The sequence below is a fragment of the Gadus macrocephalus genome, chromosome 15, assembly GCF_031168955.1.
Source record: "Gadus macrocephalus chromosome 15, ASM3116895v1".
NCBI lineage: Eukaryota > Metazoa > Chordata > Actinopteri > Gadiformes > Gadidae > Gadus > Gadus macrocephalus.
In genome coordinates this window covers 3,671,297-3,696,868 of record NC_082396.1, presented here as the reverse complement: position 1 = coordinate 3,696,868, position 25,572 = coordinate 3,671,297, and the positions used below count along the sequence as shown (strand labels likewise).

Here is a 25,572-nt window from a genome sequence, read left to right as displayed (position 1 = left end):
TGAAATCGATCGACGCTAGGACTTCAGCTCACCTTTGTAAACGATTATTTTTATGCGAAGCCATCCCCTATTAGTCAGTCTGTATATAGTCTGTGTGTCCGTCTGTGTGTCTGATTGTTTTTTCGGTCTGGTTCCTCCCAATTTGTCTCTGACCTTGAGGGAAATGCCATTTCATTTGTTTTTTCTGCGCCCTTTCAATGTGGTTACGTCATTTTACACAGCTCCCAAATTTTGTTCTGTTACAACCTCCCGGTGAGAAGAGATGCAAAACATCACCCAGCCCTAACCCTCCCCACCTTTCTGGTCCAGATTAACATGGACATAACGTGAGGGGAAGCCACTCAGAGCGGAACAAGACCATGCACGGTCATTTTTGGTTTCACTGGTGTAAGTCCAGGGCAAGGCAGAGGTGGACTGAATACTAATGGGCCTCAAATGCTCTCAACATCCACACTCTTGTCATCATTTTTCCCGGTGTCCTGCTGAGGTTAGTGTTTGGTGGAGACAAGAATGAATAATTGATATTTCTTTACACACACAGACACACAAATGCTACTGTAATGGACGGTTCAACGAGGCACGTGCACACACCTGTACTGTGAATGCTTGTGTGTGCGTGCGTGCGTAAGCACACACGCACACACACACACACACACACACACACACACACACACACACACACACACACACACACACACACACACACACACACACACACACACACAAGGATTTCCGAAGGTCGATTGAGTATAATCATAAAACCAATAACTCACAGAGCGTACCTGATAATACATCACATTAAGTAGATGTTCACTGATCATTCAGCTTCAGCATCGTCCTATTGCAGCTCTAGCTGCAGGCCAGTGAGTCGGTGATATCATATCAGTCACTGGGGTTATGAAGTGGAAATGTATTTACAGTTATTAATAGGATTGTATTTGGATGTAGTCCACCACGATCCTGGGCCAACACTCCTCCTCCTTAATCAAGGTCCTGAGCAGCCCAATGCAATCCTGCTCGTCCTCTACGGCCTACATGCATAGGACGAAGTGCTTGCATCTATCGCTACTCCGTTATGAATCCAATGTAAGCATTTTTTTTTTTGCCCCGTTTGCAATACATTGGCAATAACTATGGAAATTGCAATCGCAAAAGATACCATCATACAAACCGCTACAGTAAAACCATAGGAAACATAGCACCTCCTGTGGAGATTATCGCTCTCATACTGCACTCTGCTGGTGTATGTTTATCAGCGCATATTATCGCTAAGGGCTTTCGTTCCTCTCCATCGAACCGGGATGTCTGTATAGTAAGCAAGGCATGTATAAACGAAAATATTTTTGTCATTAATTTGGGCAGTTTTGTTCAGTATTTTTTATTCTGTTGTGTTTTGTACAGTAGGAACATTGTCATGTGACACATGCGTACAGGGCGCTCAAACAGGCCCACGTGACTGCTTTGTATTCGCTTCTGATTGGATAACGTCTGTTTTCACCGCCCACAGACCAGCCATGCTCTGTTTTCCCGCGAAGAGCACCTCGAAGAAGCAGGCCTGCTAAGGTAGTGATAGGGGATAACAGGAAAGTAAATACGGCAAAAAATATTTTTTCCCAATTTTTCTTTGCAAGGGTGCTAAAAGCCACGTAACAAATGGCCAAGCAAAGTTCCCTGTTCAACTTCTTCACCAAGTCTCCACCGCCTGTCTCCAAGCCTAAGCTCAGTCCTTCTCCGACCGAGGCAGACGTCCCGTCCTCCGGCCTGAAGTCGAACTCTTCCCCGAAAGAGCAGGCTAAGCTAGCTACACCGAATAAGCCCGTCAAACATACGAAACCCAAACCAAAGTCTCACTCAAAGACCTCGAATGGAGGATTCGGTAAGCTGTTTGGGGATAAAGCGCCTGCGGCCAAGGAAAGGTACGTGTTGACGTGGTCCTCCTGGCATCGTGCACTTTGTACACTTTGTGCACAATGTGAACGATCATATCTAACTAAATGTCTTTGAACTGCAGCAGACATGTCAAGATGTTGACTCTCTGAATTGCGTGCTAAGAGATGTTAGAGAGGTTTTCTGTGTAAAGTATCAAATTATTACTCGATTGAACTTTTTAAACTTTCTGTAACAGTTAGCCAACGTAACTACATCGTGCTGTGCTAAAGTACATTGTTCCTATTGTATGGAGAGCGATGGAGCTAGTTAGCTACGTCCTTGCTATGACGACGCATTTACACAATGTACACTTATGTGCCCAGCGCTCCATGCCCGTTCAACGCTGGCTCCCTGGTCTGGGCTAAGCTGGAGGGGCACCCGTGGTGGCCGTGCATGGTCGTCCCCCAGCCCCTAAGTGGACTGCAGATGAGGGGTCGTGGGCGGAACCAACGCATCCATGTCCATTTCTTTGACGAGCCTCCTACAAGGGGCTGGGTCAGCGCCAAGTATGTACGAGAATACCTAGGTAAGATGGAGTCGGTTGAACTTCATACGTATGCTGCCAGTGTTATTATTAGTAGATATTTCGTTTATTTATTTTGATGTATTATGACTTATTTTACGAATTTTAATGATTCAAAGTGTGAGTGAACCCATTATTAAAGCTCGGTTCTAGGTATTTTTTTCCATGTTTATTACTGGAAATGTTTGATACTATTTTGTAAGTTGGTATTGAAGTACAAGGTTGTATATGAAACTTGCCCCACACCGTGGCACTTGTGGTTAATACTTATGCCAAGGCTGTAAAATACTGAAAGGTATTAAATGCCGCTAACTTCTGTTGCAGGCTCCGACAGCAGTGATGCTAAAAGCGGTGGCACTTTCTTCAGTGGGAGGCCTGAGATCCGCCGTGCCATGGAGCTAGCGGACAAAGTCATGTTTGACAGTCCAGAGAAAAGGCTGCAGATGCCTCTCTCCATGGACCCATCTGACGAGGAAGAGGAGGAGGAGGAGGAAGACATGGATGTGGGTTAAAAGGACGATCGCCATCGTGTGATGATTTTGTTGTCTTTTATTCCCAGAACACCTTTTGGGTTTGTTGTGTTTAGTCCTAACGACGACGCCTGGGATTGATAAAGTAGAGTATTGTTACGTTATGAAAGACCTCGGTATGTAATGAGATTTTTAATCGTCCGTCCTTACTTGTGCTTTCAGCTCGATAAGTCAACGCTTTCTGATGAAGAGGCGAGTGACGAAGAGATGGAGGAAGAGGAGAAGTCCTCCAAGCCCAGTCGCCGTTCCTCCAGATCCACGGTGGACAAGGGCAGTAAACCCAAGCGCCGACGCATCATCGCGGCCTCCGACACCGACGGCTCGGACGAGGAGTTCAACCCCAAAAAAGCTGCGGCCAGCAGCGGGGAAGACGACGACGACGATGAAGAAGAAGAGGAGGTGGAGGAGGCGGTGAGCAGTTCAGAGGAAGAGGAGGAGGAGGAGGTCGAGGAGAGCGAAATCTCCGAAGTGGACAGCCCGATTAAACCTGTGAAGCGCAAACGTCCCGACGAGAAAGCCCCCAAGCCAAAACCAAAGCCGGCCGCCGCTGCACCAGCGATAACCCCGAAGCGCCCGCCGGTATCCGCCGCAGACACCAAGTCGCGACTGTCCGCCTTCTCTGCGGGAGACGGCGGCGAGGGCCAGGCCAACGGCACGGCCGACGGCGGCGGCGGGGCGACCACCTGGGACCACGAGAAGCTGGAGTGGCTGCAGGACGGCAAACGCAAAGACGGCCGCCGCCGCCGGCAGGCGGCCGGCGACTACGACCCCACCACCCTCTACGTGCCCGACGACTTCCTGAACAAGTGCACGCCCGGGATCCGGCGCTGGTGGCAGCTGAAGGCGGACATGTTCGACGCGGTGCTCTTCTACAAGGTGGGCAAGTTCTACGAGCTGTACCACATGGACGCCGTGATCGGCGTCAACGAGGTGAACCTCACCTTCATGAAGGGCACCTGGGCCCACTCGGGCTTCCCCGAGATCGGGTTCGGCCGCTTCTCGGACGCGCTCGTCCAGAAGGGCTACAAGGTGGCGCGGGTGGAGCAGACGGAGACGCCGGACATGATGGAGGCCCGCTGCAAGACCATGGCGCGCCCCACCAAGTTCGACCGCGTGGTGAGGCGCGAGGTGTGCCGGATCATCACGCGGGGCACCCAGACGTACAGCGTGCTGGACGGGGCGCCGTCCGAGTGCCAGAGCAAGTACCTGCTGAGCCTGAAGGAGCGGGCGGAGCCGGAGAGCTCCGGCTCGGCCCGCACCTACGGCGTGAGCTTCGTGGACACCTCCGTGGGCTTCTTCCACGTGGGGCAGTTCCAGGACGACCGCCACTGCTCCCGGCTGCGCACCCTGGTGGCGCACTTTGCTCCCGCGCAGGTGCTCTTCGAGAGGGGGAACCCGTCGCTGGAGACCCGCAAAATCCTCAAGTCGTCGCTGGCCTCGGCCATGCAGGAGGCGCTCACGGCCAACACTCAGTTCTGGGACGCGCAGAAGACCCTCAAGACCCTGGCGGAAGAGGACTACTTCAACGAGAGCGTCGGGAAGGACCAGGAGGCCGGCGGCAGCGTTTTACCGAGCGTCCTGAAGAGCATGACCTCCGAGAGCGACTCGCTGGGCCTCACGCCCAAGGAGGGCTACGAGCTGGCCCTCTCCGCCCTGGGCGGATGCGTGTTCTACCTGAAGAAGTGCTTCGTCGACCACGAGCTGCTCTCCATGGCCAACTTCGAGGAGTACGTCCCCGTGGACGTCGAGATGGAGAAGGCCACCGGCTCCGCCTCCAGCTTCTTCTCCCAGACGCGTCAGCGCGTGGTGCTGGACGGGGTGACCCTGGCCAACCTGGAGATCCTCCAGAACGGCACGGGGGGAACGGAGGGCACCCTGTTGGAGCGCCTGGACACCTGCTCCACGCCGTTCGGGAAGAGGCTCCTCAAGCAGTGGCTCTGCGCGCCGCTCTGCAACCCCACCTCCATCGAGGCCCGGCTGGACGCCCTGGAGGACCTGATGGGAGCCCGGGGCGAAGCCTCGGAGGCCTCGGAGCTGCTGAAGAAGCTGCCCGATCTGGAGCGCCTCCTCAGCAAGATCCACAGCATCGGCACGCCGCTCAAGGGCCAGGACCACCCCGACAGCCGGGCCGTGCTCTACGAGGAGGTCACCTACAGCAAGCGCAAGATAGCCGACTTCCTCTCGGCCCTGGAGGGCTTCAAAACCATGCAGGAGATCATCTCCGACTTCGCCAAGGTCTCCGGGGAGTTTCGTTCGGCGCTGCTCCGCCAGGTGGTGAACCTGAAGGCCGGCAGCGGGGTGGAGGAGGGCCTGTTCCCCGACCTCTCCGGGGAGCTCCGGCGGTGGGAGACGGCCTTCGACCACCAGAAGGCCCGGACGACCGGCGTCATCACCCCCAAGGCGGGCTTCGACCCCGAGTTCGACCAGGCGCTCGGCGAGATCAAGACGTGCGAGAGAGAGCTTCAGGACTACCTGGACCGGCAGAAGAAGCGGCTGGGCTGCAAGAGCATGACCTTCTGGGGCACGGGCCGCAACCGCTACCAGATGGAGGTGCCCGAGAGCATGTCTGCGAGGAGCATCCCCGAGGAGTACGAGGTGAAGTCCACCAAGAAGGGCTGGAAACGCTACGTGACCAAGGAGTCGGAGGCCCTGTTCGCCGAGATGCAGGGCTACGAGGAGAAGAGGGACGCCGCGCTCAAGGACTGCATGCGGAGGCTCTTCTACAACTTTGATAAGAACTACAGAGACTGGCAGACGGGCGTGGAGTGCATGGCGGTGCTAGGTACGGACGCGTTGTGTCTCGATTATTATTTTCGGCTCTCGGAACGTGTCTTTAAAAATAGAAACAATAGATGTGTGTGTGTGTGTGTGTGTGTGTGTGTGTGTGTGTGTGTGTGTGTGTGTGTGTGTGTGTGTGTGTGTGTGTGTGTGTGTGTGTGTGTGTGTGTGTGTGTGTGTGTGTGTGTGTGTGTGTGTGTGTGTGTGTGTGTGTGTGTGTGTGTGTTAAAATAATGCATCTCTTTAAATAACTATCCAGAGACTGGGAATCGCTTGGTGGCTAGCCGTTGAGCCCATTAAGCCCTACGTTTCAGTCAGATAGTGTTTTACAGTAATGACTAGTCTCGCAGAGATGATTACATTGTAAATGATGGAGCTCTACAGTGGAGGCATAATGTGTCTCATAATGGGATTTCTTATCAACAGACCATTTCTCAAACACACATTGCTGTTCTATTTACAGCAGCACTCTGCCGCTAAAAGCCTGGATACACCCGATAACGGATGGTGATTAAAAACTTGGGGGACGGGCTACAAGTACTGAGCCCATGTAAACGTGTACTTCCCATTGTTTTTATGAGTGTAATATAGGGCTGCCATGATTGTTTTGGTCAATATTGAGATCACGTTTGACCAAACGATTATTTTTGAGTTTGAAAACATGATGTATTTATTCAGCATGTCCCTATTGAAAACACTTTGTAACTGAGAACTCTGAAAAAAACAACACAAAATGGTCAAAAAGAAAATGTCCAAATCTAAAAGAATGTACAGATATGTATCCAGCTGTTCTGCACTTTCTATAAAACATTGGAAAAAAAAAAATATATATCTATATATAGAAAATTAGATTATATTAGTTTTGTGCTCGTTTGACGCAAAAAATCGAAATCACGATCAAAATGGTAGTAATCGCCCAGCCCTGGTGTAATAACGGCGGCCGATGCTCTGGTTTTAACTCCCCTTCGTATGGCCTCCCCCAGACGTGCTGCTCAGCCTGATGCGCTACAGCCAGGGGGGCGACGGGCCCATGTGCCGGCCCAGGTTGGTGCTCCCGGAGGGGGCCGCAGAGCGCTCGGCTCCCTTCCTGGACCTGCGGGGCTCGCGCCATCCCTGCGTCACCAAGACCTTCTTCGGAGACGACTTCATCCCCAACGACATCTACATCAACTGCCCCGGGGAGGAAGAGGAGGATGAGGAGAAGGAGGGAGGGGCGGCCGGCCATGCCCCCTGCGTCCTCGTCACGGGGCCCAACATGGGCGGCAAGTCCACCCTCATGAGACAGGTGGGGGCTGGTTGCCGGGCAGAGACCGGAGGGAGGCGGTGGTGTTTCCACCTCCGGGCGTTTTTTATTTCTGCCATTACATAAAAATGATATAAAAAGTGACTCATCCCCTGAAGAGACCGTGAGTCATTATCGACTGACAAATGTCACATTGGTGTGTCCCTTTTAACCACTGAATACTTTCTATTTTCTCACAACGAGCAATAATGCTTTACATTTTCAGTCAGGGCATTTATCACACTTTTATCCAAAGCGACTGACATTAAGTTCATTTGTCGGACGAAAGAGAAACGACATATCGCTACATTCGCTACAGTAAGGAAGTTGATAGAACAAAGTGCCATGCACTAGATTGTTGTTGTCAACCAATTGTTGTTGTATGCAACAAGATAGCTAGGATAAGATGCTGCACAATGCTAAGTGCAGTACTTAATAGTATTTTAAGTACTTGAAGGTATTTTAAGTACCGCTAAATAAAAGCGTGGTGCAGATGTTTTAGGGAAAGGGGGCCTTTCTCGTGAGCCAGCCGTCCTGAATCGCTGTGTTCCTAATGTGCATGTCCGGTGTCTCAGTGTGGCCTGGTGCTGATCCTGGCTCAGCTAGGCTGCTACGTGCCCGCCGACAGCCTGCAGTTCACCCCCGTGGACCGGGTCTTCACCCGCCTGGGCGCCTCGGACCGCATCATGGCCGGTAAAACACAAACCCCCACCTTCTCTCCCGCTCCTGCCAAAGGGACTGGTCCTCTTAACACCTCCGCGGTTAGGACACCTAGCGCCCGCACGACAAGACTGCAAAACAGCTTCTACCCTGGAGCTGTGACACTGCTGAACTCTACCCCCCCCCCTCCAACACTGATGCTCCCCATCTCGTACATACGTTGCACTACCGACACTTAAGGGCATGTTTTCGAAAACATTCTATCTTTAAATTGTTGATATTGTTTTTTTTATGTTATATATTTATATTCCATGCATCTATATAACTGTGCAGCTGGAGGATTGCTCTAACAAAATGTTGTAGTCTTGCACAATGACAATAAAGATGATCTACCTATCTATCTATCGGAACCTCAACCTCAATGTGTTTTGTCCTTTGTCGCTTTACCTCCAGGGGAGAGTACGTTCTTCGTGGAGCTGAGTGAGACGGCCAGTATCCTGCACCACGCCACCCAACACTCCCTGGTGCTCCTCGATGAACTGGGTAAGACTGGAGCAACGGCGAGAATTAAGCACGGAAATGATAGAGTAGCGTTAATAAAATATTACTATTGTTGATTCCTGAAACTTGAAATCCTTGAAAAGATTGATGAAACCTCTGAGCAATCCAACCGTAGATCTGTGTTCTTACAACGTAGGAGGACTCGAATACATTTTTCATATACTTCCCATTACAAATCACATATTGTGCGGTCACGTTTCACGGTGCCATTTTAATATAGAGCTCCCCATCTTGGAAAGCTATACATGGCGCATAATCAAATTCTCCCCCCGCAATTTCAGAATCCCTTGTATCACATTACCTTCCCATGTCCCCCCCGACTTGGGAACAAGACCTGTAAGCGTTTTTTCTGTGAACGTCTTTGCAGGCAGGGGCACAGCCACTTATGACGGCACCGCCATCGCCAGTGCCGTGGTGAAGGAGCTGGCGGAGAAGGTCGGCTGCCGCACCCTCTTCTCCACCCACTACCACTCTCTGGTGGAGGACTACGCCAACAACCCAGCGGTGCGGCTGGGCCACATGGTGAGTAACAGGGGTCGACCCGTATGGATTCTTTTTAGGGGCGATACCGGTTTAAATTATTTATTTTTTTTCTTAGCCGACGACCGATACGCCGATACCGATTTTCTTGAGGCGATATTTGGAGCCGATACTGCTTTTGCTCCCTCAATTTACATCATAAAAATTACACTGATGATGATAACACATTTTACAAGTCTCAATTTAAAAAGAACATTTATTGAACTCTCTGTAAATCATGCTGGGAAAAATAAAAAATATTTATTGGTCGATCACTAGGGAGTAAGGCCTGCCTTGCCTGCAGAGGAAGTGCAGTGAATTGTGAATTTACATTTAGGGCAATTAGCAGACGCTTTTATCCAAAGCGACTTACAATAAGTACATTTGTCAGAAAAGATATCGCCACTTAACTGTCCTGTCCTGTGGTGTGGTAGGTGACTGTGGATATCATTTGGATTTCAATGCAATAACACAGAATACATTTAATGTTTCATCCAATATAACAGAAATGACTTTCAAACCAATTTTCTAACCCGTCTTTTTTCCCTCTGCTGATTTAAAATCAGCAGTTTAAATAATGAATGTCAAACATTATGACAACCACTTAGGAAGTCAGCAGTAGATCAAAAGTGATAAATGGCAGGCGGTCGCCAAATTCTGGCAGCGGTTGCCCTCCCCCATATTTAAAAATGCAAATAGGCTTAAATCTGCCAAGTATGAAGAAGCCGTCGGTCTCCTCCAGGCCTGCATGGTGGAGAACGAATGCGAGGATCCCAGCCAGGAGACCATCACCTTCCTCTACAAGTTCATCGCTGGGGCCTGTCCGAAGAGCTACGGCTTCAACGCAGCCCGCCTGGCCAACCTGCCCGAAGACGTGATCCAGGCCGGGCACCAGAAGGCCAGGGAGTTTGAGAAGAGTACCATGAGCCTCAGGATCTTCAGGTACGGCAAACGCTGTTTAACCAACTACAGTGTTGAACAGGGCTGGGTAAACATATCGATTCATCAATGCACTGCCATTTATTTTTTCTCGATTCAATTTCGATTCAGAATTTTTTGAAATCGATTATTTCCTTAAAAAAACGCATACTCAGTCATTGTAATCTAGAAGCGAGTATGCCTAAAAGTACATGCCCTTTTACATTTGTCCATGTTACGATTATTACTTTTATGCTGCAAGTTTAGCTCAGGAACAATACTAGACAATGGTGTATTCCCTTTTTGCTAGTTAAAGCACAATGAAATGGTTAATTCTACATAATATTTAGGATTTTTTGTTATCTGCACGTATTATTGAAACGATATCGAAGCTATTTGATCAATATTGAATCAAATGAAGACCTAAAGAATTGAATTGTGAGGTACCTGGCAATACCCAGCCCTAGTTTTGAACCGTAAGGTGATTCATCGTGTGACATGATTTATTGCCGAGGAAGATTTGATTACTGACCCTGTCTTTTTGTCTCCCCCACTTCACAGGAAGCTCTGCAAATTTGCTGAAGATGCCACTCTGGGAAAAGCTCACTTTGTTTCGCTGGTTCAAACGATCAGCAGTGTCTGAACCCGTTTGTTCCGGTTCCTTTCTACTTGTTCCACTGTTCCATTTTTTTGTTACTTTGAAGACAACACAAATAAATCCACTACTGTAATGATCTAATAAAGTTTATTTAAAAAAACAAAAGACAATTTCTTATGTAGGAAATTGAACCCTTTAATTTCACACTATCGCCTACATAATGGTTATTGAATACTTCACAATATATTAAGTCTAGATGTTTTGATACATGCATACAATTTAGGTTGTATGAAAACCAATACAGTTGGAGGGGAGGGGGAATAAAACATACCACTGTATAGATACTTGTCTCAGCTTAATTTGAGTAAGTTTCTTATCCTCCAGCAATGTTGGAGAAGCCACGTTTATCTTACGTTTCTTATAAAACGGCTGCTAACAAGACTTAAAGCTCATCACATCTTAAAATCCCCTACAGACATTTTTCAAATTGACCAAGAATTTCCACCCAAGTAAAAATGGTGTAGGTTTATTAGGCCATTCTGAGTTGGATATACCATATAGTATTACAAAAAAAAATAAGTTTACAACAGGTACAAATTGTGCAAGACAGTGGAGCTGTAAAATGGACACGGTATACATGAATACGTCATGACTGTATAAAAACATCGTGTGGCATTCCCATCAGGACTGCCGACAGCCACAGTAGAGGAAATCTAGAGAATCTCACCAACAAACACCATAAGACGGTAAAAGTTCAGGTCAAGGATACTAAAAACGACACATAAGCTATACATGGGAGACTGGGCTTTTAACAAGTCTTGTGAAATTAAAAGTTTTTTTTCTTTTTCTTGAATGATAAATGTAAATAAGCCAACATTGCTGGAGGAAATGTTTAGTGTTTCCTCGTGTTCTCTTTCACAGAAAGAAGTTAAGATACTGCGACGGGAGTACATTTACAGCGGAAGTGGGGGGGGGGGGGGAAGCGATTGCTGGGTGAGAAAAATAAAAAAATAAAACCACGTTGAATAAAATAAAGACATTCAAGTACAGTACGATTTTTGCATGAAATACAAAACTACACAAAAAGCATTAAAAATTAAATCTTTTTTTTTTTTTTTATCGCTGAAGTGCTGTGTCCTTTTTGTTTTCTTTTTTCCGGACGTGCATACAAGCTCGACGGTTGCCCGGTGATGGAAGTATTGTTGCCATGGGGACCGCTTGAGTCAGCGCCGCTGTCCATGAGGATTCTTGTATATACGTGACTTGCTGTCGCTCAGACAGACAGACAGACGTGCTTTGCTGGCTCTTCCTTGGCATCTCTCTCTCTCTCCCCGCCCCCCTCCCCCCATTCCCTCCCCCGCCCAAATCCTGAGTCCTCGGTCGATAAATTGTAAAAAATAAAATAAGAAGAATCGAGGCGTCCAATGGGGGAACCTTATCCCCTTCCTGTCCCACTCCTGCATATAAAGTTGCGTATCTCTTGCGTCACGTCCTCCTCGGAAGTGAATCTGTGGACTTGGAGCCCGGGTTTCGGCCTTGTCCCCCTGTACAGGCTGGCCTGCCTCCATCTTGGAGTCTGACGGAGCCAGGAAGGTGGCGGTGCTGTGTGTGTCTGTCTGTGTGTGTGTGTGTGTGTTTGTGTGCGCGGTGGCTCTCAAGTCTCAGTTGTGCTGCAGGGTGTTCGACTCGATCGGGGGGGCAGAGTCGTACAGCGTGTCCGTGTCGTGCGTGGGCTCTCCGGCGAGCGTGCACGGGTTCGACAGTGTCCCGGCGCCGCAGTCACAGAAGAACCTGCGTGAGGACGGAACAGTTTTCCCATCATGCACTGCAGCAAAGCTCTTACACAATTTCATTGTGAAGTATAATTGTACATTATATACTACTTTAGTGGGATTGGGTTTAGTTTGATATTAAATTTGCTTTAATCCAAGTATAATAATGAATAATAGATATATGTCACAAAGACAGAAACAGGTTGGCCTCTTAATGGTGGCTAAGGGTAACACACTGGGGATCGAACCCGGTACGTTTTGGAGGGGGAACACACGTCTCGGCCGCTACGCTATCCAGTGCCCCACCAATAAAAAGTTCTTTCATGCAGGATTCAAAGGGTCTCCAGGGACTCACCGGTCATGTCGGATGAACTCCACGTCGTGTCCCTGGTGACACTTTTTGATGCAGTTCACGCAGATGGCGTTGCGGTCTGTGGTGTTACAGGTGTGGCACCTGTCGGGAGCCAGAGGACCACAGCGTTAGTGACGCAGACCCAACACTGGGGCCAGAGCAAGAGGCTCACGCGAAAAAAACACTTCAAACAACGCGACTATCGACGGTAAATGATCAACGGTAAACTATCAACGGTAAACTATCAACGGTAAACTATCAACGGTAAACTATCAACTGTAATCTATCAACTGTAATCTATCAACTGTAATCTATCAACGGTAAGCTATCAATGGTAATCTATCAACGGTAAGCTAGAACAGGAAGAGTTACCTGTAAAAATCGTGCATTGGGTAGCTGGTGTAACTTGAAATCTTGTACAGGCACTGACCTCTGCTTACAGCCTTTTCAATGGCATCCTGATTGTTCATTATTTTGTTATCTGCAGAGAGGAACAGAAGGGAAAACCACGCGTTAAGATTCATTCCTGGATCCGTTTGAACTTCACCTTTTGGTGTGAACGTGGCCCTTTTAGGAGTGCGTCATGGCGGTGGTCTTGTACGGCGGACCCCCCGGCCGTACCTTTCATTGTCACGTTGACGCCAGAGGCCAGGAAAAGGCCTCCGAAGCGGTTGTTGAAGATCTGGTTCGCCTCGAGAGTGGCCGTGGCGTGGTTTGTGATCTCGATACCTGCGGAGAAGATAACAATGTTCCGAGTTGCTCTCCAATCTCTCTCTGGCATGTATACGCGTTTTTACAGGTTTCAGGGGAGAGAGAGAGAGAGACTGATTAGCCTCATTAGGCCCGTTCGTTTGTTTTATAACGGCGCCACATTAGCGAGGCTGTAACAAAGCCATGGCTATTAGACTGAAATAACAAATTAGCCTCATGCTAAGGAGACGCCAGATCCGTGTGCGCGAGCTACCCACCTGCAGCGAAGCCGTCGAATATTCGGTTTTTCCGCAGTATGGGGTGGCTGTTGGTGCTAATGAGAACGCCCGCCTGGGCGTTTCGGAAGATGTCGTTTTCTTCTAGCAACCCTGAGAAGAGGAAACAGATGAAATGGTTGATTTGCACGCTTTTTTTTTTTTCTTCTTCACCGCAGACCGACTTTGTTCAGAGAAACAGAACAACATCTGGCAATTGATCTCGTTGTGGGTGGTGGGTTTTATTCTTTAGAAACTAAAATGTGTTGCTGTGGTGGAAAAAACGCTATGCAACGACAGTTTACATTTCAAAACATATTAGTCAAAATATTCTATAATAGAGTTCTGTCCGGTCTGATGAAGTAAGTTATTCACATCCGATCATGACAAAACCTGAAGCGATAAAGAGAATGCAGAAGCGTTTGACTGCTCACAAATTGAAAATACATGTGAATGTACCGTTCACAGGGAACCATTCAGAACAGCGAAAATACACTCCGTTACCGACAGAGGAAATCATTTCCACTAACGCGAGTGGTATGATACGAGAGCTGCTATTGACTTTTTTTCGGATCATCTTTTATGGGTTCGAAATGAAGACTGAAATGATCAATCCCCCCCACCTTCACAAAAAAAAACATGGTAATACTTTTAGGCTTTCCTCTTCTAGAACCCAAGCAATGCTGTTGTATCACTCCTGTAGCACCCCTATCCCCCCAATCAAACATCTCGCTGTTACACTCCCACCATTTTCCCAACAGACAATTCGACTGTTAAAGATTATGTAGAGTCAATGTCTTTCTATTGAGGATTTGAATTACCAACGATTCAAGATCACCCCTCGTATGAAACCGGGTCTTTGGGATACACACATCATAAATTATGCTTTTCTTATGAACAGATTTGAAGTACCTCGTCCTCCATTGAAGATACAGATGCCTCCGTCCCTCCCGTCGTGGATCTTGTTCCTGCGCAGCGTGGGGTTGCTGTCCGTCTTGATCCACACTCCGGCCATGGCGTTGTCGAAGATCTCGTTGTCCTCAATGAAGCCCAAGCCTTGAGTGCACAAACGGGTCTGGTTATCCATCGTTCTTGTTGCGGGTATATGGCGACTGAAGATAAACCGAGATGATACGGAAGGTTTTCTCACCAGAGTTGTAAACCAAAATGCCTCCGTTTTGACCGCCCCAGATCTTGTTCCGTCGGATTTTGGGATTACTGCCAGTTCTGTTCAAAGGAATAGAAATCGTCAATATGTACAATTGACGTAAATCAACAGGAGGTTGATATTTTGAAAGGAAATCTGTGTGCCGCACAATTGGCCCTCCCAAGTTTCTAACCCACAGGGCCATCAGGAGGACAATTGACCCACCTAATCTGCACTCCAGAGTACATGTGGTTGTAGATGTCGTTATCCTCCAGCACACCGTGACCGTTGTCGTAGAAGTAGACCCCGACCTGTTAACACAACCACAACGCTGGTCAGTTCCCCTCAGTGCCCCTGATGCTGCCCATAATAAAAGAGTGTCGTTTTAACACAGACATAAACACTTCACTGTCGCCTTAAAGGGGACATATTATACCACCAGGTGTGTGTGTGATTAGCCGTACAAGCCGTTTAGAAAATCGGCCCCATGTGACATCAGCAGTGGGCGTGTCCACCTAGATCTGTGCTGGATAGATGAGCAACGTTTACTTCAGTCCACTGGGTAGGCTGGTAGACTGATCTATCTCCAGCAGGTCTTCGAAATGGCTTGTAAGGCTAATCACACTCACACCTGGTGGTATAATACGTCCCCTTTAATGTTTTCGCCTCACAAAGGGGGCGCTGAACCCAGTGCGGTCAGGTCTGCGCCGTGGTCGAGCGCGTCGTCCCTATAGGCGCCACCCTTACCTGCTTGCCGCTGTGTATCCTGTTTCTCCTCAGTACTGGCGTGCTGCCGGTCGTCACCCAGACCCCTGCCAGCGTGTTACTGTACACCTCGTTCTCCTCGATCACCCCCTGGCCCTTTTCATGCTGCGGGGGGGGGGGGGGGGGGGGGGGGGGGGAACAGACCACACAGGGGCGGGTACAGAGTCAGCGGGCCGCCGTGAACGTGATACGCCTCGGACTACCGCACGCCATTTGCATTTTCGGTCATCGAGCCGACCGTTCGATCCTACGCCGGCGGTCGCCCGTGTGCACGAGTGTGTGGATGACACTCCCCACTAGGACTGAACGATTCATCTCATCCAAACCAACGTCGCAATGTAATAGAACGCAAAGGCTGCGGTTTTTGGGGATTTGTTACTGTAACTGACTGGAGATGAGCGAGATTCGTATTTCTTTTACAATTCAATAGCTAAATAAAGACGTTATAATCAATTCATGCATCAATTCATCTCCACACATAGGCCTGGCCTAAAGGAAACAGCATTTTATATGTTGACTGCTTCCGATGTTGTGTTGGTAATGCTATAGAATTATTTATTGCTTGTTTAGTGAATAATACAGAACATAAGGAACGCACACCAAATCTCAATCGCAATATCGGCGTTAATAATCACAATTCGATTATTTCCCCAAGTCGTTCTGCCCCGCTCACCACGTAGATGCCCCCGTGCTGCCCGTCGTGGATCTTGTTGTGCCTGACGATGGGGCAGCTGTTGGTGCGGATCTGGATGCCTGCCAGCGCGTTGCCGTAGATGTCGTTGCTCTCTATGAGGCCCCGGCCGTCGCCGAAGATGTAGACTCCGCCCTGGTTCCCGTTGAAGATGGCGTTGCCCCTGCAGGCCGGTGGGAGAGCGCACGTCAGACACGAACGCTTTCTGACACCGAGGTTGAGGAGGTGGTTTTAGAGAAAGGGCTTTCACATTGCCCCAACAATCATTCGTTGGCTTGACCGTTAATGCAAATTAAATGCGTGTGCAGCGATGGTAAAAAATAAATAAATAAAAAATACGAATAAAAGCAATAGAGTAACAAAGTGTAGGGAGAAGGCCTTACTGCAGACACGGGTGCCTAAAAGAATAACAATAAAAGTCGGGTCGATTAAAGGTGTATCAGTGACGTCTCTTCTGTTGGTGTTTGAAGTGAGATCCCAAACAAACGGAGCCACCTCGCCCCTCCCTTCTGGGTTTCGTGCATCCAGTAAAAACGATCATGAACGCAGCGCAAAAACCCCACAACACCCACCTCTTGTCGGTGATTGGTTGGAATACTATTTATTTTGGTTGAGTGGTTGATAGTAGGGCTGCTCGATTATGGGAAAAATCATAATCACGATTATTTTGGTCAATATTGATATCACGATTATTCAAACGATTATTTTTGAGTTTGAAAACATGCATTTATTGATACAATCAATTATGACATAGAAACACGTACATTATAAGTATCCAAAATAAAACCTTTTTCGTGTGTAAGTGTACTGTCTGCCACAACATTCTGAATCTAACATTTGATTTTTATAAAACATTTCATGAATACAATATATTAAGACAATCAAATATCACAGAAACACGTATAAGTATCCAAAATTAACTTAACCTATTTAATGTCTAGAGAACAACGGTCCCAGCATTTCTCCATAGCAAAGTTAAAAGTCACAAAGCCATAACAAACACATGGCTAATAAAAATCATATTGTTGTTAAACAGAAATACATATACAAGATGTACTTGGCAGTTCTGCCTTAAAGAACTCTTAGTTAAAGTCTGCTATAGGAGCTTGTTATCGTTCATCAAACTGTAACGTTACTGAAACTTTAGATTCCACGCGGTAGGTCTACTCCAACATGTCTGTCAACAGTCGATGCTGCTGATTGGCGGTTCACTGGCATGTCCCGCCTCCTGCCAACGGCATACTTCCTGATGCAGCACGCCTGTTAGATTGTACTCACTCTCGCCGCGTTGAATGCTTTCGCATGCGCGTCTCTTTCATAAACTTTCATAAACTCTCTAGGCCTACTTTAAAATGGAAAATGTCAAATTAATCGTTTCAACTCGATTATACGAGTTTGGAGATCGTTTGACCCCAAAATTGATATCACGATCGAAATTCGATTAATTGCACAGCCCTAGTTGATAGTACCATTTCTCAGATCTCAGAGCACAGGCTGCCAACAGGGACGTTTTCTTTTTTGACGGCCTGCTTATGGGGCGGGCAGCTAACGGTCGTGAGGAAAGATCCGATGAATGTGATCATTTACGTTTCGGCCTAGAATCCCCGATACAACCTTTAAGTAAAATAAATCAACCCCAGTAGTACAAGAGAAGAGTAATATCGAACACATGGAAACGTTATGATGAGCCACACTAACCTTATGGTGGGATCGCTGTTGGAGGTGATCCACACGCCGGCGAAGTTGTTTGCATAGATCTTGTTGTCGATGAACTGCCCGCGGCCCTTCTCGTGGACGTAGATGCCGCCCGTCTGGCCGTGGTGGATCTCGCAGCACACCACCGTGGGGTTGGCGTACGCCTTCACCTCGAAGCCCGCGATGCGGTTCCTGTGGATGTTGCAGCTGTCGAAGTAGCCCTGCGGTGCGCAAACATCGCTTTAGTACCAACTCGCATGAAAGCTTTTGTGCAAAATTATAAAAAACGAATCACATATTTTCTTCTTGACATTACCATTTTTCCTTGACATCAATAGATTTTCAAAAGGACCGGTAATAGATAAACCTACAAAAATAATGAATCTCTGTTGGCCTAAAAAGAAGTTCAAGTCAAAAGGAGTGAATGAAAGTTGCCATTTGCTTGAGTAGAAACAACCGATAATCAATCAAGTCCGGCTCAAGTCTACGCCAAACCGGCTAGGAGGAGGAGCACTTTGAGCCGCACCATGCCGTGGTCGAAGGTGAACACCCCCACGTCTCTGCCGTGGTGGATGTGGTTCCGTCGGATGATGGGGTTGCCGTGGTTCTTCACCCAGATGCCCGCCAGCGCGTTGTTGGAGATCTCGTTGTCCTCGTACATGCCCTGGGGGGGGCGGGGATCAGTGAGTACTCGGCGGGTAACGTGTCGCGGCTTCAGACGTATTCAATACTGTGTTCTCCGTCAGTCCCGTGTTCTTCAGCTTCCAATACCAAGGCTGAATTATGGGAACGGGTACTGCGTCGCGTGAGGTCACGGTCGTTACCTGTGCATGGTCAGTGATGTAGAGGCCCACGTTTTCACAGTCGCTGATGTTGCAGTGCTTGATGGTGGGAAAGGCACCCTGGCCGCTCACGCAAACTGCCGACCCAACTGAAAGCGCCAGGGAGACATTTAGTTTTATCACCTCTAGAAAGGTTGTACACCCAGTCCAACATTAGCCACCGTTGAAGGCTTGATGCTTGAGATGTCTAGATTTGAAATTGCAACGCATGATTGATAAGCAGGCGTTTTTAGTTCGCGCAGGAGATGCCTTGTAAATGGCTTGCGCTCTGACAAATGGAAGTGTTTTGGATCGTTCCCCCACGAGGTCAGCGGGTTTGTGCGTGAAGACGTTACCTGTGCACGTGCAGCGAATGATGCAGTGGTCTATGATGGGGCTGCAGTTGACCGTGATCTCCAGGCAGTGATGTGCGTTGTGGTGCTGGGCCGACTTATCATCGGGGTTGAACTATGACAGAGAGACAAACGCGTCGACTGATAAGGATCACAAAACCATTTCTTTGACCGGACGTAACCAACGCCTTACCAGCAATATGAAAAATAAACAAATTAATAAATAAAAAGCGTGGTTACCCGTATGGTCATGTATCCGACGTACGCGTCCTCGGATCCCTCCATGAATACAAACGTCGAATCGCGGGTGTTCTCAATGACCACTTTGTCGGCTACTTTCCCCGGGGCTGTGGAGTCAGAGACGCAGGAGGTGTCAGCGGGAACACAGGGACCCCTTTCAAAGCACGCACAGGGGGGAGTTGATGAGGGGGGGGGGAGGGGGGGCGACGGGTTCTTCTGATACACGTACCGGCGCCAACCATTGTGATGGGCGACTCGATGTAGATCCACTCGTCCGTGTAGACGCCGGAGTGGACGAAGATGAGGCCGTCGAAGTGGCCCTCCTGCACGCCGCCCAGGGCGTCTTCGATGGTGTCGTAGTACTGAAGGGAACGCCGGGAATTATTAGGAACAAGGGATGCACCGTTGATTAATTGCAATATTTAAAATGAAAATTAGCTGAAGCTAGTCTCGCTGGGTGACTTGCGGTGACATGGGAAAGAAGGAAAGAACACACACCGCTAAAGAAGTGGTCACTTACGAGCATGCTCTCTCGTCCCTTGTATCGGTCGGGATTACTGTAGAAGTGCTCAGCGAAGCCTGGCTTTACGTGCGCTCCCTTGTACTGTGAAGGAAAAAGGTAATATGGTGAATAATGCACATTCCATAAGGAAGTGGATTGAAATTGTTGCAACAGAAGGATAACAGGGTGTAATGGGCGTCTTTATTTGTAGTAAATTTACTCTAATAAAAGTAGTCAAGTGTTTAACAACTGCTATAAACTAACCGAAATGGTGACTGGGCTAAAGTGTATTAAAATCCATGAATGAATGGGAATGAATAACTGCATCAATGTCTTCATTAACAATGTGCTGTATTTGGCAGAGTATACAAGAACCTAATATTTCATAGTGCAGGCAAAAGCTTTATAGTGGCTATGACTACCATCTGTTACTATCAAGGGCAGTGTAGTTTCCTGTGATCTATGTGACATCTTTACAGCAGTGGATTGAAATGTTCCACATTTAAAAACCCAAAATGGTTTAAGGCTGAATATTAACCTTCAACACAGCAGCACATAAATAATACTATAAAAGACTCAATAGCAAACAAAGACGATCTCTTGTGTTGTAAGGGTTCTTCTGTAATCGAAGGACTACCTCCATGCAATTAAGTTGAATTTAAGTGGTGGGGAATTAGCATGCATAAGCTAGGCTCATTACCAGTTGCTGGAAGCTCTCCTTCCAAGGGTTGGGTTGTTCATACTCCTCTGGGTTGATCTGGAAGAACTTCCCTGCCTCTGGGTGCATCATAGGACGTGTGTATTCAAAAACCTCCATGTAGAGCCTCTTCCTGCAATGCAGCATAGACAGGGTTAGGGCTCTGAATATTGACAGCAGCAACATATTTAATCTGGAACTGCACTTTTAAACCTAAAGGATCGTTTCTAGCCCTGAGGCATGAATAACAGAAGACTTTTCCTTTTTGCTTATAGAGTTCATATGCTTATTTGACTTAAACCAATAGCACCTCACATTTTAAATTATTGTATTAGTTCTGTCGACAAACTCAAGAACTAGTCGGGACATTACTTGCATACAATTTTTATACCTCAAAAACAACTACACAATTGACCGCGACCAACATTTCCCATAAAACAACTAATGATCGCTAATGGCCCTCATAATATAACATGTCTTACGATGGGACATTAACAAACTCGATGATGTCTTATCAGTCATCCATCGCACAGAAATCCGCATTGATGGTGATTAACAGCCCATTAACAACCGATGGAGATGTGATTATAATAACAGCACTGCCGACCGGGGGGGGGGAACAGGGGGTCTCACCAGATGATTGGGTCGTTTGCCAGCTCGCTGAAGCGCTTGCACACGCATGCAGCGCGACAAAGGTCCTGCTCCAGGAGGTAGGAGAAGATCTTCAGCACCACCTCGTCCGGCAGCTTCTCCTGGAGGTACTGCTCTGCTGGCGCTGTGGGGAACACACACACACACACACACACACACACACACACACACACACACACACACACACACACACACACACACACACACACACACACACACACACACACACACACACACACACACACACACACACACACACACACACACACACACACACCGTCGTTAGAGGCGCCTGCTTTACGAGAGCTTCGCAGGTGCGCGAGTTGGAGAACTAAATTACAGGCGGTTTGTCGTGGAACATCCTTTTTTTTTTTGGACCGGAAAAATTTAATATATTAACCTTATGGTAACTATATGAGTATAGTATAGTCACCATGAATATAGTAACCTCATGGTTGCTATATTCTATGCACGTATGACTGTATTCGTTTTTCTAAGTTTTTCTCGTCAAAAGATGATTGTTTTCTTTCTGATTACCTGATAAATCTTGACACTTTCCCGAGACTCTGGGGCGCTTTGCTCGATGCCCAAAGTTGTCAGTGGTGGATGTGGAAGCACCCTGCATGAGAAGAAGCATGTTTCTAGATTAAATAAGGCATTGTTTGATACATTAATTATTTGCAGGATTGACAATAGGTTCACCCTAGTTTTTCAACATATGATTCACGATAACAAAACTGATTGGTTGCATGATTTTCTTTGTATGGTTCACTCAATTGAATGTACCAAAGACCCCCGTCAGTTGGGTTTGAGATGTCATACCTCCATGTTGGCCTTGGCTGGACACACTGTTCTCTTCTGTAGTAGAGACTTCCTTCTAAGTTGGTAGGGACTGTTCTGAGCTCCTGGACCGGATTCTTCTGCGACCATATCTGCAGGAACGTCCTCATCTTAAAAATAAATAAAAAATGAACACAATAAGACAACCATTTCTGACATGCGCGGCAAATATTGTTTCATAAGCGTGGTTTAGATTGATGGATGCATAGCTCTAATTTTAGCAGAACAATGCTTTTGATGCAGAGCTTCAGACAAATTCAGAAATCTCTCCAATCAGACGCTTGTTTTTTGAAAACTCGTACGTCTTCAGTGTTGTATAATTCTACTTGACCAGCCTACTTGAACAGTCTAAATTCATTTTTCATCACATGCACTCGAGCTATTTTCATTCCCTCTTATGTTTCATCGTTACTCAAGTATGTTAGAATGGGAACACACACACAGGCTTTTATCATTCAACATACAGAACCTTATCAATATTACCCATAAATGACAAATCTACTCTAAGCATTTAAAGAACTATAAAGGCCAATAATCAAACAGCATCAAGCAGCAAAATATACGTAAATGTACTATTCCAATTAAACATAATGTTCCTAAATCCTACACAAAAAATATATATTTACAATACCATACAAACGCAACAAGGAATCTCCTTTTGATTGAGAATAAGCCATTATTGTCAAGGTTTGAGGAGGAAGGGATGAGCTGTCGGCTACCAGTTACCCCAGGTGAGGGACGCAGACAGTGCTTGTTGCTTTGGTTGCACATGACTCCCAGGCTACTAGACCAGTAACCACTACAAACACCAGAGACCTGACTTGTCCAGCTCAATCAGCAAAGATCCCAATGCACTGTGGCAACACTCTTAAAAACAATGAGCAGAGCCTTTTGAACCCTAGGCTGAGCATGCATGCGTGCCATGCACATACATGATAACATAGAATATACTGTATAAAATGTGAAATGGTGGATTGCATCACTACCAAAACGAAAAAGTGGAGATGATTGTACAATTCGATGGCTCAAACCGCTAGTGCATTAACCATGAAGGTAGATTCCCACCTGTGGTCCTAAGCTAACGAAGGGGGGACCTTCACGCCTAAAGTGAAGGTCCCCCCTTCACTTTAGGCGTCTTTGAGTGTTATTAATTATTATTATTATTCATGTTTAACCTCTGTTTTCCTTTTATTCCTAGTCTGTTTTACATAGTTTTGAATGATGACTATATGCTCTGTAAGGTGACCTTGGGTGTCTTGAAAGGCGCCTCTAAATTAAATGTATTATTATTATTCCCTCCACTAATTAAAAGTCGTTTTGGAAAAAAGCGTCGACAAAATAATTGTAACGATGAGGCGGTAGATGCAATATTAATATTTCGAGCTCAGGTTAAAACGCGCTGGAGCGAGAAAATGATGTATACATCATTAATTTGCGAAACAATTAACATAAGTTATGTTAATTGATGACCACGTCTTTACACGTCGTAACGTTTACATTGCGCTGCATTAACGTCACATGGTAACTCACATAGGCAGCGTTTCGATTGCTATTCCTGTGTTTGGTCGAACAGCTGTTTAATGTGTATTAGATCTAGCGATCCTTCAGCCGGGGATGTGGGGGAGACTCGGTGGAAACCAGGGGGACCGCACCGTACGATTCAGCTTGTTTACTTTTAAGGAGATCGGTGTACACATTGTATATTCCACGCGTGTCGTCCTGCTCTCTGCAAAAAAACCATGCAATTCTGCTCTTGATGTACAGGAAAATTGACCAACCCGTGACCAAGTCAATCAAACGCGTACAACGTTGACATTTATAAGGGACCACAACCATGCCGGAGACTGGCGTCATATGGTATGCTGATTAGCATGTTAGCACGGGGGATACGGATAGCAAACATACGTTATGTGGCTGGCGTTTCCCCCTCAGCGCATTTGTCACACATGTTTGAAGACAAATGATATCTGGGGAAAGTGGGAGACTGACGCTTGAAGGTGAAGCAAGCGCTGAATGCGGGCAGGGCGATAGTTGAGAAGATAAGGAGCTGGAGCAGTGAGAAGAGCCAGCCAGACAAAGCGCGGCCTGTGCGCTGGGTACAGACACAAGCCGCGGTGTTTCCTGAGAGCCGTCTACCGCGTAAGGCTGCTATTGTCTGGGGTTTGATACAAAACAAATAGGGCAACAATGTCACGCCCGGGCCAAAACGTTGACACGGACGCCTAGTACATGCAATGTGGAGTGGATGCTGGTTAAGATACGGGTCCACTTTACCTCTTTCCTGGTTATTCCTTTCCGGCTCTACCGGGCGCGGCCTGGACACTCGCCTGGGTCTTCTGCTACTTGCTCTGACGGAGTTCATTTGGGGGGGTTATTAATCTTTGAAGAAATGTCTAACCCTTCGCAGCAGCAGAGACAAAGCGGGGCACACTAGCTAATATGCCTTTTTCTTAAACATTGCGCAGTCCGCCACCTTTTCCGTTACCAAAAAGGGGAAAACAAATATGTGGTTCGGTTCCTAACCCCTGCGCCTGTTCCGCCGCTGCTGTTATGCTATAGCAGGAGGAGCCATAACAAGACGAGCAGCACAGACCATGGAGGCTAACGGACTGCTCTTGCCACAACTGCATCACATGGGACGGCCTTCCGTCGTTACGTCACTGTTCAAAATAAAACGAAGACTGCCCTACCATGAGGAAAATAATATACCTTGGGTGTAGGATAACGTATATAGGAACACCTGTGATTACATAGCTTATGCAAAGGTTGACTTCTTTGTCACTAGGAGTGGCTGGATACAATGTGCGACAATTCCTCCATGTATCAAACTGCAGTGGCAGAACCAGAGCAGTCTGTGTTTGGTCAGTGTTTTGTGATACACATTGAAGTATGGATAGGCCTACTAATAGCCTTGTAAAAATAAAGTGTGGCCGGCCATCACATGTGCAGCATATGTGCAGCCTTCTGTTTCACACGCAACTGTCAAAGTATCACATCTCTGTCACCACTCATTGGTGTCCTTCATCCAATTTAATTAACATTATTGAATTGGATAATTATAAAAATGGAATTATATGTTATTTGCAATTGTGCAACGATGCAGGTTATTCTATCAATCAAGTGAATTCATTGGTTAGGGTTAATGACTTAAATTGGAGAATATGCTGACCATTTGACCAGATTAATACAAATCAAGCTTAATATTTATTAGGTTTCATATTGGTCTTCATGTGCCAAGGGATAAACCTACACTCCATTCTAAAACCCTGTAACTGCACTGTAGTCTATATGTCCACTAGGTGTCTCTCCTGCAACCTATTATGCATCCACTGCATAGACGAGATGGTAAGTAAATGGTGCTTTGTCTCCAAAAATAAAAAATTGCTCTATTCACGTCAATGGGATGTTTATCCTATTAGGATCTTTTAAGATATTTTATTGATTTCAAAGTCGAGAGCTCTCATGTGAGGCATACATGAAAGACATAATTAACTATCTAGATCCAAACTACGGACTGCTACCACAAGTAGGCATACCATAATAACATGTTGTGCAAAGGAAAGGGAGAATATACCCTCAGAAAGTATGATTCTAAATTTACTTCGTTTTCGTTGGACAAAAGGAAAAGGGACTAGGTCAAATTAACTAGTGTTTCTCATGAATGCCTTAAGGTGGCAGTGTCATCATGACTTTTCAAAAGAGACAATGATCTAACTCTGATTTCTGGCCCTGGCACATTTAATTCAATTGTATCTGCCGGCCTTTATAATGTATTACCTCATG

At 46.9% G+C, this 25,572-nt stretch overlaps 2 protein-coding genes across 4 annotated transcripts; one reads left to right on the top strand and one right to left on the bottom strand.

The window, feature by feature from the left end:
* The first annotated feature begins 364 nt into the window (after positions 1-364).
* On the top strand, positions 365-11,288 carry msh6 (mutS homolog 6 (E. coli)). Of its 2 annotated transcripts, none has more exons than XM_060073318.1 (11): positions 365-487; positions 1,508-1,916; positions 2,253-2,455; positions 2,777-2,955; positions 3,154-5,764; positions 6,744-7,045; positions 7,618-7,735; positions 8,156-8,245; positions 8,631-8,785; positions 9,525-9,724; positions 10,262-11,288. In XM_060073318.1, the coding sequence occupies exons 2-11, from the start codon at positions 1,654-1,656 to the stop codon at positions 10,341-10,343; spliced, it is 4,203 nt and encodes a 1,400-aa protein (XP_059929301.1). In that variant the 5' UTR covers positions 365-487; positions 1,508-1,653; the 3' UTR covers positions 10,344-11,288. The 2 variants fall into 2 exon arrangements, with proteins under 2 accessions (XP_059929301.1, XP_059929300.1); XM_060073317.1 differs by having other exon boundaries at positions 3,145-5,764.
* fbxo11a (F-box protein 11a) lies at positions 10,809-24,412 on the bottom strand. Of its 2 annotated transcripts, none has more exons than XM_060073333.1 (22): positions 24,064-24,412; positions 21,772-21,899; positions 21,487-21,568; positions 20,932-21,073; positions 20,302-20,431; positions 19,620-19,703; positions 19,329-19,461; positions 19,100-19,206; positions 18,863-18,974; positions 18,510-18,616; positions 18,212-18,349; positions 17,689-17,906; positions 15,973-16,153; positions 15,282-15,404; positions 14,760-14,845; positions 14,538-14,614; positions 14,300-14,443; positions 13,391-13,501; positions 13,044-13,151; positions 12,795-12,903; positions 12,426-12,524; positions 10,809-12,089 (listed from the first exon to the last, which is right to left on the bottom strand). In XM_060073333.1, exons 1-22 carry the CDS (start codon positions 24,149-24,151, stop codon positions 11,960-11,962), a joined length of 2,637 nt encoding a protein of 878 aa, XP_059929316.1. In that variant the 5' UTR covers positions 24,152-24,412; the 3' UTR covers positions 10,809-11,959. The 2 variants fall into 2 exon arrangements, 1 of the variants encoding a protein (XP_059929316.1); XR_009529301.1 differs by having other exon boundaries at positions 11,949-12,089; positions 12,853-12,903.
* Between the last annotated feature and the right edge of the window lie 1,160 nt (positions 24,413-25,572).